General features: G+C 44.6%; 1 protein-coding gene across 3 annotated transcripts in view; it reads right to left on the reverse strand.

The window, feature by feature from the left end:
* LOC129701937 (ETS-related transcription factor Elf-2-like) overlaps positions 1-18,969 on the reverse strand; it is a 145,234-nt gene that overhangs the window by 23,816 nt on the left and 102,449 nt on the right. For all 3 annotated transcript variants that reach the window (XM_055643391.1, XM_055643385.1, XM_055643397.1), the window contains one exon: positions 11,410-11,787. In XM_055643391.1, coding sequence (XP_055499366.1) covers positions 11,410-11,787 — 378 coding nt within the window. The remainder of the gene's footprint in view (positions 1-11,409; positions 11,788-18,969) is intronic.

An 18,969-nucleotide genomic window follows, 5' to 3' on the forward strand; every position in this document is an offset into this window, starting at 1 on the left:
CTATGTTTCTGGACCTATTACAAGTATGAGGTGCAATAGTCAGGACCTGGTAACGGGAGGTAAAACAACAAAAACAGACTTGGTTGGTAGTCCCCTTTCTGCGGAGTTTAATGTTATAATAGAGCGATTGTTTCTATTTTCTCTTTCGTTCTTTTCTAGGGTCTATTTTCTCACTTTACTTCCTTCTCTAACTTCTTTCCTAAGGGGCTTTCTTTTCCCAACACTCTTGCACTTCACGACTCTCTTGCACTTTCTTTACTTTCCTTACTTCTACCTTTTTCTTAAAGCTCAAAAAAAATGAAGCGGTACAAAAAATGTATTAAGATATATGTGTTATGTAGGATTGTAATTTACCGTACTTCTAATAAAAATAAAATAAAAAAAAATAAAAAAAATACTTTGCCTTCCATCACAGTGGGTTCACTGTGATGGATGTTTTTGTAAATTGAATTGTGTGTACGTCTGTAGGAAATTGTCTTTGCTTGTATGGCTGTGGAAACGGAGTTTCGTTTGAGCCTCATTGAGGTTCAAATGACATGTAATAAATATTGATATTGATTATATTGATTTGCGATTTCATGAAAAAATGTATACAAGGATATCAAAAAATAACTCCTGAATTATTGGAAGAAGCAATGAATATTGAAGCTGACTCACAAAAATTAATATCATATTTATATAATAGTATTCTAAATATAGACCTACCATCGACAGAGGTACTTAGAGAAGAGTGGGAACGGGAACTAATGATAAAAATTACGAAGGTTACATGGGAAAAGTACTTGATATATATTCACAAATGTTCGATTAATGTAAGACATAATCTAATTCAATTTAAAATTTTACATAGATTATATTATTCAAAAACAAGATTGAACAAATTTTATCCAAATATATCCGCCATTTGTGATAAATGTCTATCCCAAAATGCAACTATAACACACTCCTTAGTTTCCTGCATAAAACTTTATAGATTTTGGAGTGATATTTTCGAAATATTTACAAAATTATTTAAGATAAGAATGGAACCTAATACTGAAATGATTATATTTGGCGTAATGGAAGATGGGAATAAATTGAACACATCTCAAAATTTATTTTTTAACTATGGTTTAATAATAGCAAAAAAATTAATACTTAAATTTTGGAAAAATACATCAATACCAACGCTTAAAATGTGGATTGCAAGTATGTTGGACACCGCACATCTTGAGGAAATGCGATTCCTCCTAATGGATAAATCAGACCAATTCATAACGAGTTGGTCTCCATTTGTCGTCTTTTTGGAATCATATGGTGCAACACAATTGTAAAAACTAACTGTTTCAGGACTGGACGAGGGTTGGTCAAGATTATAAACAATGTTCTCCTTACTTTTTTTTTAATGTTTTATTCTCTTTTTTCTATTTTCTTTTTCTCAACTTTCTTCACTCATTCGTCTTTTTTCTTTTTCTTCACACACTATATATCTCACGTCTTTCTATCCTTTACTCATTTCTTTTTCTTATTCTAATCTTTCTTTAATATAACAAAAAAAAAAGAAGCTGTACATAAAATGTATTATGAAAATATATATTAGGCACTTTGGTGCCATATGATTGTACTTCTAATAAAATAAAATATTTAAAAAAAAAGCAGTGACAGGACTGATCAAAGTCAGCATGGATTTATGAAGGGGAAATCGTGCTGGACTAATCTGGCATTTTTTGAGGATGTACCAAGCAGAATGGATAAGGCAGAGCCAGTGGATGTGGTGAATCTGGACTTTCAAAAAGCCTTTAACAAGAGATTAGTGTGCAAAATTAGAGCACATGGTATTGGGGGAAGGGTATTGACATGGATAGAGAATTAGTTGGTAGACAGGAAGCAAAGAGTAGGAATTAACGGGTCTTTTTCAGAATGGCAGGCGTGACTAGTAGGGTGCCGCAAGGCTCGTGCTGGAACCCGTTATTTACAATATATATTAATGATTTAGACGAGGGAATTAAATGTAACATCTCCAAGTTTGCGAACGACACAAAGCTGGGTGGCGGTGTGAGCTGCGAGGAGGATGCTATGAGGCTGCATGGTGACTTGGATAGGTGGGCAGATGCGGTATAATGTGGATAAATGTGAGGTTATCCACTTTGGTGGCAAGAACAAGAAGGCAGATCTGAATGGTGTCAGATTAGGAAAAGGGGAGGTGCAACGACACCTGGGTGTGCTTGTACATCAGTCACTGGAAGTAAGCATGAATGTACAGCAGGCAGTGAAGAAAGCTAATGGCAAGTTGGCCTTCATTATGAGAGGATTTGAGTTTAGGAGCAAGGAGGTCCGACTGCATTTGTACAGGGCCCTGGTGGGACCACACCTGGAGTATTGTGTGCAATTTTGGCCTTCTAATTTGACGAAAGATTATTGCTATTGAGGGACTGCAGCGTAGATTCACCGTTGGCGGGACTGACATATGTTGAAAGAATGGGTCGACTAGGCTAGTATTCACTGGAATTTAGAAGGGTGAGAGGGGATCTTATAGAAACATAAAACCCATAAAGGATTGGACAGGCAAGATGCAGGAAAAATGTTCCCGATGTTGGGCGAGTCCAGAACCAGGGTTTCAGTTTAAGAATGTGGAGGCCATTTAGGGCTGAGATGAAGAAAAACGTTTTCACCCAGAGGGTTGATCAGCCATGATCATATTGAATGGCAGTGCTGGCTCAAAGGGCCAAATGGCCTACTCCTGCACCTATTTTTCGATGTTTCTATGGTACGATGCCTGGATCAGTTATAAGGAGAGGTTGGATAGGCCTGGATTATTCTCACGAAAAGTAGGAGGCCAAGGGGCGACATTAAAGAGGCTTATGAAATTAGGAAGAGTGTTGATAGGACAGATAGTCAATTTTATTTTCTCGAGAGCAAAGGAGTCTAGAACTGGAGGACGCAGGTTTAATGCGAGAAGGGAGAAATTGAAAATAGGATACGAGGGGGGTGTTTTTCCACACAAAGGGCATGAATATCTGGACGTTGATATAATTACAACATTTAAAAAGGTACATGGATAGGAAAGGCTTTATGATGGCAAATGTGATTAATGCAGATAGGTATCACAGTTGCATGGACAAGGTGGGGCAAAAGGGTCTGTTTCTGCGCTGTACAATTCTGCAATGCTATGATACTGTGGCTGTGGCTGAAGTCACCCATCAGTTACCCACATGTGGAGATTTTTAAGTCCATGTGTAAATCTTTGAAGTTTGCAGCTTTTTTTTAGTTATTATGCAAATTATTTCAGTTCAATAGGCAATAGACAATAGGTGCAGGAGTAGGCCATACAGCCCTTCGAGCCAGCTGATCATCCCCCAATCAGTACCCCGTTCTTACCTTCTCCCCATATCCCCTGACTTTGCTATTTTTAAGAGCCCTATCTAGCTCTCTCTTGAAAAAATATTATATACTAATGTTTCTGGATCCGTTTAGAGCAATTAATTCTGCCACGTAGTGGACAATAATGCTACAATTCAGCCTATCCCAGCTCCCTATCACCCAGTTTCTTTCCCCTCCCCATCCCATCTGCCCATCACCCATACTCTCTTCCCACCAGAATCCCCCCACTCACTGCTCACTCCTCCCCTCTGTTGACCCCATCTGCCAACATTCTTCCTTATTCAGTTCTACTTTTGACCATTTCTCATCAGAATCTGCGGTCTCTCCACATCACCTGCTTCATTCTGAAGAAGGGGGTCTCGACCCAAAACGTCACCTGTTCCTTTTCTCCAGAAATGTTGGCTGACCTGCTGAGTTACTCCAGCTTTTGTCTATCTTCGGTTTAAACTAACATCTGCAGTTCCTTCTTACACAATTCACGAGATAGGATATCCACATGTAGAGTTAATTCTAACTTTACTGACAACAGCAACATTTTTACAGTTTGGATATATTCATGTGCTTTGATAATTCATCTCCACTAAAAGCAAATGAGTTTTGCAATTGATGGCACTTACCAAAGCCAGGGAGAGGAGGAAGGCTGCCGCCCAGAACCCGCCAGTGATAACCTTCATCTGCCCCATTGCCCACGAGTGTGCAGTTCATGAATTGGACTCGTGAACCATGTCAGAACTCACCAGAATTGAGACTGCACAACCCGCCATCGTCGTTACCGACAGGCCACCACCATTGATGCAAGTTCTATACTGAAATACTTGTTCACTGACATAATTCAGCTTTCACTTTTGATTGTGTGGTGTGCTGTGATAACTGTGCTGTGATCTCAATTTTCATGTGAAGTATGTTTCTTTTAAAATGGATTAGTTAGACAGAGGATGGCTACACTGCTGCTTTCTTCTCTAAATAAAAATAAACATTTGCTCATCTGTACATGTTTGAAAAGTCTTTCTATAAGTTTCACATCTTAAACAGTGGTTGAAAAGAAATGTTTAAGGAAGAACTGCAGATGCTGGAAAAATCAAAGGTAGACAAAAATGTTGGAGAAACTCAGCCGGTGAGGAAGCATCTATGGGTAGGCAAAAATGCTGGTGAAATGGTGACTGCAATACAGACTATATAATGTCTGCCATAAACAGATGAAGTTACTTGAACAATATAGTGGGATTTGGAAGAATTTTATTCCATTATGATGCCACCTACCCATTATGAACAAAAATCTTTCAAGAGTAGCATAGTGACACAGCTGGTAGTCCCACTGCCGTGAAGGGCTGTCTCACCGGAGGAGCTGACCCACAAGGTACCCCGTGTGCAAAACCCGTGGTTGTGTGCGAGATCCCAAGTGTATGATCAAGAGTTTAACCGAGTTCCCACGGGTATGACAAGTTTGCCGTTTACTTGTCATTTCTGCGATGTTCCAAGTTCGTCTCCCGAGTTACTCTTGAGCCAATCCTGATTGAAAGTTTGTTTTAATAAGCAAGTGTTATGTTTTAATAAACAACAGTGTTAAAGAAGACCTCTCCATCCTGCGGCTTTGATTTAAAGATAGAATTCAGAGCGGCCACATCTATTGATGTGACCTACAAAGGGAAAATGCGCACCATCCAGTGCCAGAGCAGTTATACTTATGATTTGTTTGAAACACACAGGTTTGATATATTTTAATTGAATTTACTGCCATGTCTACACACTGCGGGGAGACGGGAGATGAAATCTTTGAATGTGGACGGATGTGCACATCAGATTGTTGTGAGTTGGAGCTCAGGGATCGCCTCCTGAGCTGCTTTGGTGCCCAGGCGTGAGTTGAGATGGAGAGAGGTGGGGGGGGGGGGGGGGGGGGGGAGGGGGCATCATTAATCTGTCTGGGGTCTGAGTTGTTGGAGCGGGGCTGGGTTGGAGTTGCTGCTGGCTGTGGGTCTCTGGGTTCTCCGTGCTTGCAGTGGGCCTGGTGGGCCTGGGGGTCGGTGTCCCGTTGGTCCTGACGTCTCCGGCCACCCCCCTGGACAGGAGCTGAGACTGGGAACTGTACCGCCCTTGCCCCCTCCCTCTGCAACTGCAAACAACCCCACTCTCCTGTCTTGTATGACTGCCTGGGCAGCCTGAGGGTGGCAGATGCACCCTGTCTGTGGAGTGGCCGCAGAGAGACTGCGGGGAGGAGGACCTCACTCTGACTGTGAGAGAGACAGAGGCGCGCACACACACACACAGTGTGGAGTTCCTCTGACTGACTGACTGTCTGTGTGTGGGTGTGGGGGGTGGGACAGAGAGAGAGACACACACACACAGGCAGCGTGGAGTACCTTTAACTGTGTGTGCGGGAGATGGAGACAGAGGCGCACACACGCACACACACACACACACACACAACGGGCAGCGTGTACCTCTGTGTGTGTATGTAGGGGAGAGAGAGAGACACAGAGACAGTGTGGACCTCTGACTGTGTAGGAAGGAGAGGGAGGCACAGAGGCTGTGTGATGTACTTCGGCATGATTGGGGGAAGAGAAAGAGCGCACAGGACCTAGGTCTATCTGTGTGTGTGGGAGGGAAGAGAGACTAAGTAGAATACATCGGTCTTATTGTGTGTGGGGGGGAGAAAGAGAGAAATGGGGGGAGACGTATATACACACACAAAGCAGAGTTTCACTGTATGTGGGAGACACAGATGGACTGAGCACAGTACATCGGTCTTACTGTGTGTGGGAGAGGGGGAGAAAGAGACGTACACTCACAGAAGCAGAGTCTCTCAGCCTGTGTGAGAGGGAGGGAGGGAGGGAGAGAGAGAGACACACACACAAGTTGGATGTGAAATGTCACCTGCCTGTTTCAGTGACAGGCACCCGCCGCCAGTAAATAAAGACACCCCCATCTGTCTCCCCCGACACTCCACCCTCTCTCCTCCACCCCCCCTCCCTCCCCCCCCCCCCCCCCCCCCCCGGAAAACCCGGGGGGACAGAGGGGACACGTCCCCTCCATGTTTTGAGAGGTGGGGGACATCCCCCCCCAAGTTTTTGTAATCCGGATTTAAAAATCCGGTGAAATCTCCGCTTTTCGCGAGACAGTGGGGGTGGGAATGATGATCGAGGGCGCCGATTGGGGGAGAGAGACGTCGGTCAGCAGGCAATGGGGGGCATGATTCAGCGCGATGATTGTAGGAGGGAGGAGTGAGGGGGGGGGGTGGGACTGAGGATAGAGCGTGGTGATTGGAGGAGGGAGACATGGCACAGACTTGCGCTTCATCCGCAGCCAGGATGATCCCGGCCGGCTCTCCGGCGCTGTCCTGTCCCCACCCGAGTACCCCCCCGCCCCCCCCCAGAGAGGTCGGCAGCAAAGATCCTCCACTATATCTTTGGTCGGCAGTCAGACGGGCCAGCGCAGAGAAACAGCGTTAAACCCGCTAACTCTGCCTGTCCCGCCAGGTGAGTTTACAACCCTTCCTGGACTTGCGGGAAATATGGCCAGCGTGGAGAAGCAGCGCTGGTATCTCGTCAGTCCAGACAGGGCTGTAGTTAACCCGGTGAGACAGGCAGAGGTAAGCTGTATTTAGCGCTGGATTGAGCCTCCGATGCCTCGCGCGCGCGCGCATGTGTGTGAGTGTGCGCATGCGCGCGCGGCCGCCAATAAATTGTGTCCCCCCTGTCCCCCGGTCCCCTCCATGTTTTGACAGCGGTTTCCGTCTCTGTGTTTTCATGCTGTATCTTTCAATCAATCAAAAAATGGAAACTAATAGCATGGGTTAACAAGCACAGTGTTAACCTGCACACTAAACAGAGTGCAAAACATTCAATTTCTCCTTTCCAGCTTTCTCTCCATAACTACAATCAGTCTGAAGAAGAGTCCCAACCCTATCAATGCCTATCCATTCCCTCCACAGATGCTGCATGACCCATTGAGTTACTCCAGCACGTTGTTCAAGAAAACTGGTTAGGTAAACAACATAAATCTACAAATGAAGTAGCTTTCCTACAAACCTGAAGCCCCCCACTGCATGCTCTGCACCAAATGTGCTGCAGTCCAAATGGCTTTGATCAGTCATTAAAACTCAGCTGAATGTGAACTTGTCCAGCTGGTGTATTTAGATTTCATTGAGTGGAAATCAAAAGCTAATCAAGATATCATTTTTTTCCCTCTAGTTCTAACTGCAAAAGGATTTTTTTTGTAATATCTCTGCTTCTTTCAAGGTTGTTGTACACGCAATTCATTAAATTGATAGTGGTTCTCTTCCCACAGACTTTGCCTGACCTGTTGAATACTTCCAACATATCAAGACGGGCAGAGATTTGAGAGACAGAATTCTGGAACTGGGGCAGAGTTTGCAAGGGATGGGGGTGGAAAGAATAACATGGGTTTCACAAGAAATGAGAACAACCAAAGATTCAAAAAAAGATTCAAAGATTCAATTTTAATTGTCATTGTCAGTGTACAGTACAGAGACAACGAAAACCAGTGGTGAAAGGGAACCGTTTACCGCATGGATCAGTTGGGAGTCAGGCAGAAATCACTTTAGTGCATTGGCTTCAGTAGGCATAGAATGTGACACAGGAACCGAGTGAGCTTGTCGAAGGTAAAAGGGAAATATGGGAGGGAGAGGACACAGAGAGATTGGGAATAAAGTTAGGGAAGCTGGTAGAAAGATCAGAAGTGGCAAAAGGCGAGACCAACGACAATGAAAAAGGATCCCATCACTTTATTGTGTAGTTAAGCATAGTTTTGTTTAGAGGCACAACATTGAAACAAGCCCTTTGGCCCACCGAGTCCATGCCAACCAGCGATCACCCATACACTAATTCTAACCTACACATATACTACCATTACAGAAGCAAATTAACCTACAAATCAGGATGTCTTTGGAATGTGGGAGAAAACCCAGACAGTTACTGGGAGAACGTACAAACTCCACGCAGTCAGCACCCATAGTCAGGATCGAACCCGGGTCGCTAGACAGCAACCCTACCGCTGTGCCACCATAATGTTTTTTTGGGTGAGGACGCCAAGTGCATTCAAGGAGTGTTTCGGAAAAGGCTTTAATTTGCAGAGCGTTCCCTTGCTCTCGGACTTTGCAATCCTACAATAGGAAATATGGTGATCACAGCAAAGTTCCCACAAATAGCAATATGGTCTGACCTGATAAATGACCTGATGATTTTATTTACATTAAAAACATTGATTGTGACATCAGTCACTTTACGTTGCATTAGAGAAAAGCTCCCCATTGCTCCCCAATGATCCTTAAGTAGGGGAGCACAAGGTCTGATGGTGCTTGATATGGAGCAGCCCCATGTGGTGATAGATAACTAAGCCAGGTGCCCACTGGTACAACTGGTTGACTTCTGGAAATTTTAATTTTAAGGCCAAGAGAGAGTACCTGTCTAAAATGATTGTGTCAAAGTGTAACAACCCTCGTGTGCTATTTGAAATCATTGACTCTGTTCTAAATGCCCCGCAGCCTGTCTGTCTGGAAGCTTCACCTGCAATGTGTAATGACTTCCTGCACTTTTTTGTTGATAAGGTTGTTTCCTTAAGGGCTCACATTTCAGCACCTGCCTCTGACCCTTCTATTTCGGTCCCTTGCCTGGTGGTATTCGACAAGTTTGAGCATGTGACTATATCGTATTTAAAGGATGTGGTTTCCCATATTAAGCCATCGGGTTCTCCTTGTGATGCGGTCCCTCCACATCTTTTTAGAGAGGTTTTCCCTAGTATAGGGCAGTCGGTTCTTACCATTATTAACAGCAGCTTGTGTTCTGGGGTTGTCCCCGTGAGTTTTAAGCATGCGGTAGTGCAACCACTACTTAAGAAACCTGGCCTGGATCAATCTGTTCTGGCCAATTTTAGACCCATCTCGAAATTGCCTTTTATTTCTAAATTACTGGAGAGAGTTGTTTATGCTCAGCTGAAACTATTGCTGGAGGAGCATGATATTCGGGAGATCTTCCAGTCTGGATTTAAAACCATGCACAGCACGGAGTCAGCATTGCTAAGGGTTTTTAACAACATCCTCCTGGCTAATGATTCTGGGGATTGTGTGGTTCTTGTCCTGCTGGACTTGTCTGCCGCCTTTGATACGGTGGACCATAATATCTTGTTATCTTGGCTACAGCAGTTAGTGGGCATCTGCGGCAGTGCCCTGGGATGGTTCAGGTCCTATCTGGCGGGCAGAACCATGTGTGTTAGCCTTGCTGGGTTTGAATCCTCTTCCGCTCCCCTGTCATATGGGGTTCCACAGGGTTCGATTCTGGGGCCCCTGCTTTTCTCGCTGTACATACTTCCTCTGGGTTCCATCCTTAGAAAGCATGGCATCTCTTTCCACTGTTATACAGATGATACCCAGCTGTATTTGCCGCTGAGGGGGGAAGACGCCTTTTCTGTAAAATCGCTTCTGTCTTGTCTTGATGACATTAAGATGGCCCTAAACTTTCTTGGATTTAATGAAAAGAAGACAGAGGTGATTTTATTTGATCCCAATGGCTGCCGTGAACCTCCATTTGTTGATTTAGGTCCATTGTCAAGGTACGTGAAGCCAACAGTTGTGAACCTGGGTTTTAGGATGGACAGTGACTTTAAATTAGATCGCCAAATATGCGCGGTGGTTAAGTCCAGCTTCTTTCACCTAAGGAAGCTGGCGAAGGTGAAGCCCATTCTCGAGCGGCAGCATTTTGAGACAGTAATCCATGCCTTTATTACATCTAGGCTGGATTACTGTAACGCGCTCTATTTTGGTGTTGCTCGTTCTTCACTGGCTCGTCTCCAGTTGGTTCAGAATGCTGCTGCTCGCCTTTTAACAGGGACTCGAAAGAGGGAGCACATATCGCTAATTCTGGCCTCCCTACACTGGCTCCCGGTGCACTTTCGAGTTCATTTTAAGATACTGTTATTTGTTTTTAAATCTCTGAATGGGCTCGCCCCGCCTTACCTCTCTGAGCTGCTCCACCCATACGCTCCTGCCCGGTCCCTCAGGTCAGCTGGTCAGCTGCTCCTGGAGGTACCGAGGTCTAATCAGAGGCTCAGAGGGGATAGAGCCTTCTCTGTTGCTGCTCCGGCACTCTGGAACACCCTGCCGTTGCACATCGGACAGGCCCCCTCACTGTCCATCTTCAAATCCAGTGTTAAAACACATTTGTACTCCCTGGCTTTTGACCATGCCTGAGGCTTTGCTTCTGTTTTTGGTGTTTTTGATGTTTCTTTATTTTCCATGTCTTTTCCTACTATTTCTTTTGATTGTTATTTTTGGTGTGTATTAACTTTTTTGTCAATGATTAGTGATGTACAGCACTTTGTTGCAACTATGTTTGTTTTTAAAGTGCTCTATAAATAAAATTATTATTATTATTATAATCTGAGAAGGAAAGTTAAAGGGGACAGTAGGGTTGACGGGGAGCAATATTTTGGTGGGATAGATTAAAAGGGAGAAGATAAAAAAGGATATGTCATCAATTAATTCAGTAATAGAGAGAGGACAAGGAGATTGGCTTTCAGATGGAAAAGAATCAGTTCTGATCAACGTCATCCACCCAAAACATTAACACTGTTGCTCGTTCCTCAGAGGCTGACTGTTTCCAGCAATTTCAGTTTTAATCACTTTTGCATCATGGTGCAGAGAAGAATGTAAGCAGCATGCAGCCAACTCCGTCCATAGAGTGGTAGCAACAATCAATGTAGCTTCTCCTTCAAGAATTAGCCTTTTCCCTTTCATAGAAACATAGAAAATAGGTGCAGGAGTAGGCCATTCGGCCCTTCGAGCCTGCACCGTCATTCAATATGATCATGGCTGATCATCCAACTCAGAATCCTGTACCTGCCTTCTCTCCATACCCCCTTGATCCCTTTAGCCACAAGGGCCACATCTAACTCCCTCTTAAATACAGTGAATTTATTCAATGGATAATCAGATCTTCATTATAGTCCATCTGGCCATTACACTTTGGTTTCAAACAGGGATCCAAAACAAATTTCTGTCACACACCCAACCAAATTAGCATTGTAGAAACTGCTTACCTTGGCACAGTTGTGGTTACTACTGGTAGGGAGGTTGTAGGCACCGAAGATAGGACTCCGCCGTGACTAGCTGACGAGACCTTCACCGCTGTGGCCCTCCCCAGCTTCACAACACTCTGTGGTGCTGCATTCCTCGGCCCTCGAGAAGCTGCCACAGATTTTGAGGAAATGTGAGAAGAGATTTTTTCTAAGAACGGGGAAACTCCTTCAGGTAAATGGCCAACTACATCAGTCTGGAGCTCAGGGGTATACGATCCCTCATTGTTGGCATCAGTTTTGTCTTCATCAATAATTACCAGGTTCTTGGGCATTTCTTTGAATTGATAGACCAAGCGTTGGCCTTCCACCTTGGCCAGGATCCCTCTTTGGTAGTAGTACCTAAAGAAAGAAAAAACATCACTTTTTATATAATGCCTTCTATGATCCCAAAATATCCTGGCATTATTTATTTTCACTGAACCAGTTCTGTAGTGTATGAAGATCAACAAAAAGACTGCAGGATAGTGGAAATCTGAAATAAAGACAAAATATTCTGCAAAGATCATTGGAATTTTCATAAATCCTTTCAGTACAGAGCCAACTACATGAATTTCAGACATCCTGTTATATGGTTGTTATATCTCAAAGGTCACTATCATCAAAGATAGTCACAAAAAGCTGGAGTAACTCAGCGGGGCAGGCAGCTTCTCTGGAGAGAAGGAATGGGTGACGTTGTGGGTTGAGACCCTTCTTCAGTATCTTCAAGAGAGACTTCAACAAAATAGAACTGAAAATTTGTTGTGTCATTCACACTGGGTAAATCAGCTAACTACCTCGCCTTGAGCCTTACTTGACAGTGCACGCATAAACCAGGATGAGAGGTGGCACTGATGACCAGAGATTGAACCTAGGAATGATCATAAGGATGAATTTGGTATTGTTTTTTTTTTTAAATCTGTACTTTCTCTGTCGCTGTAACACTATATTCTGCCCCCCGTTTCTTTACTCTTTTGCACTACTTGATGTATGGTAATTCCAATATAAAAATGTTAGCAGCATCACCATCTCCAACCATAGAGTCCTACCCTCTACACCATACAGAATGCTCAACTATAGGGGGTACTTCTGTAGCATCATCTACTGTGGAAAGCCCCACCCAGGCATTTATTTCCACCAAAGTCAACCACTGTAAAGCTCCCCTGGAAGATGGAATGCCATCCACACACTGTACATGTTTGGTTAACCAAAGCTTTGCTCCCATCCAATCTCAAGTCACATGAGCAAAATGCTGGAGTAATTCAGCATTTTAGGCTGTATCTCTGGAGGACATGGATAGACGATGTTTTGGGTCAGGACCATACATTTTTCTGTCCTCCTGTCTATGTGGATTGGTTCAAACAACTCTTATTTTTCAATATTCATTCCTCATGTTACTGGTTTTCCCTGCACCTACAACCCAGCTGGGATGACACCTGCTCTCGAGGCTCATTGGTTTTCAGTTGGCATTTGAGCTTGCCAGTCAAAGGTAGCGGCAACATTTAGCAAAGTCTGCTATGGAATTGAGTCACAGGTACCCAGGTCAAGGACAGAATCATTGTTGTGAAGTATATTTTCCAACGAACATTGACTGCCTCTCTCCTTGATGGCTCATCCCCTGCATCTTGGTCATACAGCACGGGAATACTATTCATCCCACAGTGTTGATGCCAACCATCAAACATCCATTAATCCCATTTTATTCTCTCTACATTCTCACCAACATCCTTGAAATTCTAGCACTCACCGACACACGGGGCAATTTACAGTGACCAATTAACCTACCAACCCTCATGACTTTGGGAAGGAAACCAGAACAGCTGGAGAAAACTCACATGAGTCACATGGAGAATGTGCAAACTCCAAAAACAGTACCGGAGGTCAGGATTGAAACCAGGTCTCTGTAGGTGTGAAGTAACCCCCCTTCCCAACTCCGAGCCATTTGGGTCACAGATGGTTTGAACACCTTTGAAGAATCCTCACGTTATGACTAACTGCAACTGATAGAACAGTGTACCTTCAACCCACCATCAGTTCTTTAGGTCATGTTGGAACTTCGTTTTCAACTATACTTTTGAGATGAGATTGGGGCTTCCAATCCAAATATGCCTTGCATTTGCAGCCAATTAACTTTTCCATCTCCTGGTTATTCCCACCAAGCTGTCTTGGTGTTCCCACCAGTCCTGCTCCTTTTTGATAGGCGTCTTAAAGGATACTTCAAGGCAGTCCAGGCACCATAGACTCACTGTTACCTTGGAAGGTGGGTGCTGATGTTATCAGTTGTTTGAGCAAGCTGTTTGAGAAAAGCCATTTTCTCAGGGCCTTTGAGATCTTAATTTCTGATAATCTAGTGGCCTCATTTCAGTTGCTGATTTGGGACCATTTGACGATGGAAAGAAATAGAGAGATTAAACGAGAAATTACCAGTGTGAAGTTTGATCTTTATTTTATGAGGGATTACATGAAGAAGCCCGCCAGACCGCATGCGCATCAATCTTCAAAGTAGCTGTATGAACCCACGGAATAGTTGCTGACCTAAACTATAGAGAGAATGAAGGAGAGAACTACCGAATGATCTTTATGAGAATAGGGTTGGCAGTGGAGGGCACGTAATCCCTCATCGCAATTTCTCAGAAAATAAAGATCAAACTTCAAACTGATAAGTTCTCGTTTAATCTCTCTATTTTATTTCGAAGTCATGTGAGTGACTACGTGAAGATTTCAAAGCTCAGTGGTTTCATACTGTGACATAAACTGTGTGTGAAAACACTAAAAGAGATAAATCATTAATGGCAGGAAAAACATGAGGTATTAATATCACAATGCTAACTTGCATACATGGCCATTGCTCTAAAGTGGCCTGTAGTCCCAACAGTCTCTTGAGTTAGACAATAACGAATGCAAGAAAGTGCATAATTCTATCTGCAAACATCCAGACATATTCCACCAAATGTGTAATTTGTTAAGCTGCATTATGTAAATCTCATGCTGCATGATGAAAGTGAATCCCATTGTATTGGCTGTTAATGAGCCATCAATAATATCTTGAGAGTATTGAAAGAAAAGAATTGTCTTCGATATCCTAGGCACTAGCAACTGAGTGCACTTGTATGCCTAATGACATCCCTGATCTCTGTCGTGGTGGGTATGCTGTCAACCTCAAATGCATACAATCCTGCTCATTTGCTTATAAGATTATTTCTATAACAAGCTACCCTAATGTCAGTATGACATAGAGACTAAGCCAGAGATTGAGCAAGGATGTGTTCTGAATGCTGAGATCAGCTGCTGAAAGCAATTTTAAGATACTGGTCCCATTAGGAACATTTTGAAGAATATTTGCACAACAAATACTGATATACATTGCACACTGCAATGAGTGTAGGCTATTAGGGTGGTGAAATCAAGGACACCCTGCATAACGTTAGAGAATAATGGGTGAAGAACTTAATCATTTACGTCCCACTTATGATATAGCAGACATGATAAAGCTGCACAGGAACTATCAATTGTGCTGTCCCATAAAGTTTCTCGAGGCTTAAAACTGGAAGCCACACAACCTTGTTACTTCCGTATAGAATTGACTCACACATGTTGTTCACAAGCTTCTCATACAATCGTGCAGAACTAGCTGGCCGAGAAGACAGGCTATCCCAGCCGTCACATGTGAAGGAGGAAATAAGGGTTGCTTCAGCCGTCTCCCATGGCGTGACTAAATAGGCAACCTGGTACTGTTAAATTCCATGTTGCCTTAAATGTAATATTGCCAAAAATATATACCATCTAATAGTACCCTGATTCGGCCTGCACCATATTTCTGTAATCTTGAGAAATATACCCCTCTAGTCCTTGGTCAGATCACACATGCTCGGATGAGTTGTCACTGAATGTACTTGGAACCGCTGTTCCTCCGTAGATCCTACGGACTGAATTTTTGTGGGGCTCCGCTACCCGCGGAAGATGCATATCTAGCTATTCATATATATCGCTGATAATATAATCAGCAGCTAACGACTAGAGCTGAACCAGTTTCCCTTAGATGTGAGAAAACTAGTTCCCTGTCAACTCTTGACTAAGAGCCACGATGAATACGTAACGTTTCCATTCAGAGTGGGGATTAGTATAATGCAAAGCTGAATCAAGAATTACCTCGCAGACCTTTTTACTGAGACCACATGTCTAAATCTCCAGAGTGCATAACACAATCTGTTGGATGCACTACTCAATCAGGAATAGTGGTATTGAGAACCTATGGATTATTATGAATACATTGTTGATTCTCAACATGACCTGCAGGTCAGAAAAAGTTATAATATATTGCAGACGAGCTTTCTGCTGGTAACTATCTGTCCCAGAGAAAATAGCAATGAAGATTCCGATGAACCAGTAACTCTTGATAAATGAGGAGAAAATAAACCATATACAGGTGCACAACCTTTTATCTGAAGATCCAAATAACGAAAACCTCCGAATAGCGACATTTTTTCAGTCCTTGAAAAAAGGTCCTTGAAAACGTTCACCGAGGGCGGCCCGCAGAGGTGACAGCGGAACCTCCGGTCGGTCCTCGAAGAAAGGGGAACTAAATCCCCATTCATAAAAGAGAAGGTGAGGGTATATTGCGCGGGAGGGTTAATAATTGACAATATGCTGCTGTTTGCCCGCTGAGTTACAAAGTTCCCACGGTAGACTCACGATACAGTGTATCGTGAGTCTTGCGTGGGAACGTTTTAACTCAGCGGGCAGGGAGCAGCAGATTGTCGCTCCCTTCAGTTTCACCCCACCTACACCCCTCTGCTTCCCGGCCATGTGTGTGACCCCTTCCCTCCCCTCTCCAGCTCCCCGCCCATTGCACCGGCGTGGGGGCTTTGCACTGTCTTCACGTCTGCAATGCCAGTCACCGGAGACGTCAGGACCAACGGGACACCGACCCCCAGGCCCACTGCAAGCACGGAGATCCCAGAGACCCACAGCCAGCAGCAGCCCAGCCCCGTTCCAACTCCAGAGGAAAACTGCAAACTAGCGGGAGACATCGGGACCACCAGAAGCCGCTCCCCGATGGGCCGCTACGGCGACAAGTGGCAGTTCGCCCACAGCCCGAGCTGTGCCCCCTCATCGGGACACCGACCCCCAGGCCCACTGCAAGCACGGAGATCCCAGATCAGCAACTCCAGCCCAGCCCCGCTCCAACTCCAGAGGGGCAGAAACTGATGGTGCGCAAGGTGCGTCTTGTTCTTGGGGTCGCGCAGCTCGGGCTGTGGGCGAACTGCCACTTGTCGCCGTAGCGGCCCATCGGGGAGCGGATTCCTCTGGAGTTGGGGGGGGAGGGGGTGTATTGTGCTGTTTGATCGCCCCCTGCTATCCCAGGGACAGGGAGACAGGACGTTCACCGAGGGCGGCCCGCAGAGGTGACAGCGGAACCTCCGGTCGGTCCTGGAAGAAAGGGGAACTAAATCACCTTCATAAAAGAGAAGTGGAGGGTATATTGCGCGGGAGGGTATATCGCCTACCTGGAAGAAACCAGACATTTTTTCCAGGATGTCGTCTGCACACCAAAGCTCACGTTTGGCGCCTCTGCTGCACACGGATATAAGAGTGTGAAAATGTCGCCTTAGGCCGCCTTAGGGCATGTAGCCCCGCTAGGGTGACATGAGTGCGAGAGGTGATTCAATGCTGCGGTCACATTTACAAATTCAGGAATTCATTCAACACACTGCATTTCATACAGACATTTATTCTGCAAGAAAAAACTACATTGAAGACTCAAACTCGCGACCGAGGAACTGCCGGGATCAAGGCGCAAACTCGCGACCTTGCGGATACGAGCCGAGCACTCTACCACTGAGCCAGCCATTAAAATCTACGCTAAAAAATTTCCATTCCGAAGACCGACAAATTCCAAATTACGAAAAGTGTCTGGTCCCAAGGCTGTCGGATAAAAGGTTGTGCACCTGTATTGAGAAAACTTCAACTACTTAATTCTATTGCCCAGTCTGATACCTCTCATAGATGATGAAGCAGTGCTTCTCTGGTCACTATGACTCGTATAGTCAGCCAGTTTCATGATGGTCTACCCTGATCCAGGGTAACCAAACTGTTCCTACTTGGAACTTGTGTAAGGCACCATGCCAATGTCCCTACATCAACCTAATGTTATCCCAGAGACAGTGAAAACCCGACTAGGTAGCCCATGCTTGTAGAAACCCTCAAGCTGAGCCGACAGATTGCGCCATTTCGGAGTTTACGGAGGTTAATAATGAGACCTACTTACCGGCGTCTCTAACCCCAGGTCACTTACCTTTGTGGAGCTTCAGCGAAGTTCCATTTGCAGACTCTGTCCATCATGTTTGTCATTTCTGTTAGATAGCTGATGCTGCTGACCAACTATCTCTTGTAGTGGTTAGTCCGTCCCCGATGGAGCAGCAATTTTTAGAGGCAAAAGCACACCGCTTTTCCTCATGCGATTGTAGTACATCATGCATTAAAGCATGGGATCCCGGCACTTAGTCATGTTCCCGGCAGATGGTCATGTTCGGGCTCATGTATGGAGTAAAATTGCACCCTGAACCAGGTGTTGCCATATCCATATGCCTCGAACTGTCTGTGCATGCTTCTATACCGAGCATATTTTGCGACACCATCTCGATAGTCTTTCGGGTAGGAGGAAAAATGCGAACCTTGAAACCAAGGCAGCTGCAGGTATATGACTTGAACTGCCTGAGTATGCTTCCGTAATACGGGGCATAATATATATGGCTCCATATTCATCCTTCATACATCCGAATGGGAGGACTTATGCAAACCTGACCCAGGAGCTGCCTCAGGCATGTGTGCATATACTATTAGCACCATCTTCACCATTCCGTCCATTTGAGTGGGGAGAACTTTGCAACCCTGAACCAGGAGCTGCTGCCTGACATGTCTTCATAAGACGGAGCATTCCTTGTGTTATAATTAATTCATCAGATGTTCGTAATTGAGACAACCCCAATCATGTCTGACATAGATGTCCCAAGACTGGCTATGACTTTGCCCTGACTTGGGGTTGTCTGCTCCCTTCAGCAGTGGAACCTGGACTAGCTGTGCTAGTGACTCCGAATCCTGCTCCCTTCCGGTGCCAACGGAATAATAAACGGAAGGACTGGAGCGTCTCTGGCCCCCATACGCCATACAGAGTGGGAGAAATGCTGCAACCCTGCCAGGTGTTTGTCATAGGCAAATTACGTTTACATGACTGAAGAACTCTATCCCTATTAAATCAGAGATTTGATCACTTTATTGATATGCATAAAGTTGGCATCTTTTGGCAAGGAATGGTCAAAGTGGGACCATGTCTTTTGTCAAAGACATGATCCCCTCTAATGAGCGGAAATACCGTGACGCCACCAGGTGTAGCTCCCACAGATGACTGATAGGCACAGCTCAAACAATCGCAGGTCCAATTCCACTACACCATTTTAATGGGTGTAAGTGATAATAAATGTTCCTTGTAATGTCTCTGTTAAAACAAATTAAATTGGCCAAATAAAACATATTTATGATATTGCC

This window comes from Leucoraja erinacea, chromosome 1, assembly GCF_028641065.1.
Source record: "Leucoraja erinacea ecotype New England chromosome 1, Leri_hhj_1, whole genome shotgun sequence".
NCBI classification, from domain to species: Eukaryota; Metazoa; Chordata; class Chondrichthyes; order Rajiformes; family Rajidae; genus Leucoraja; species Leucoraja erinaceus.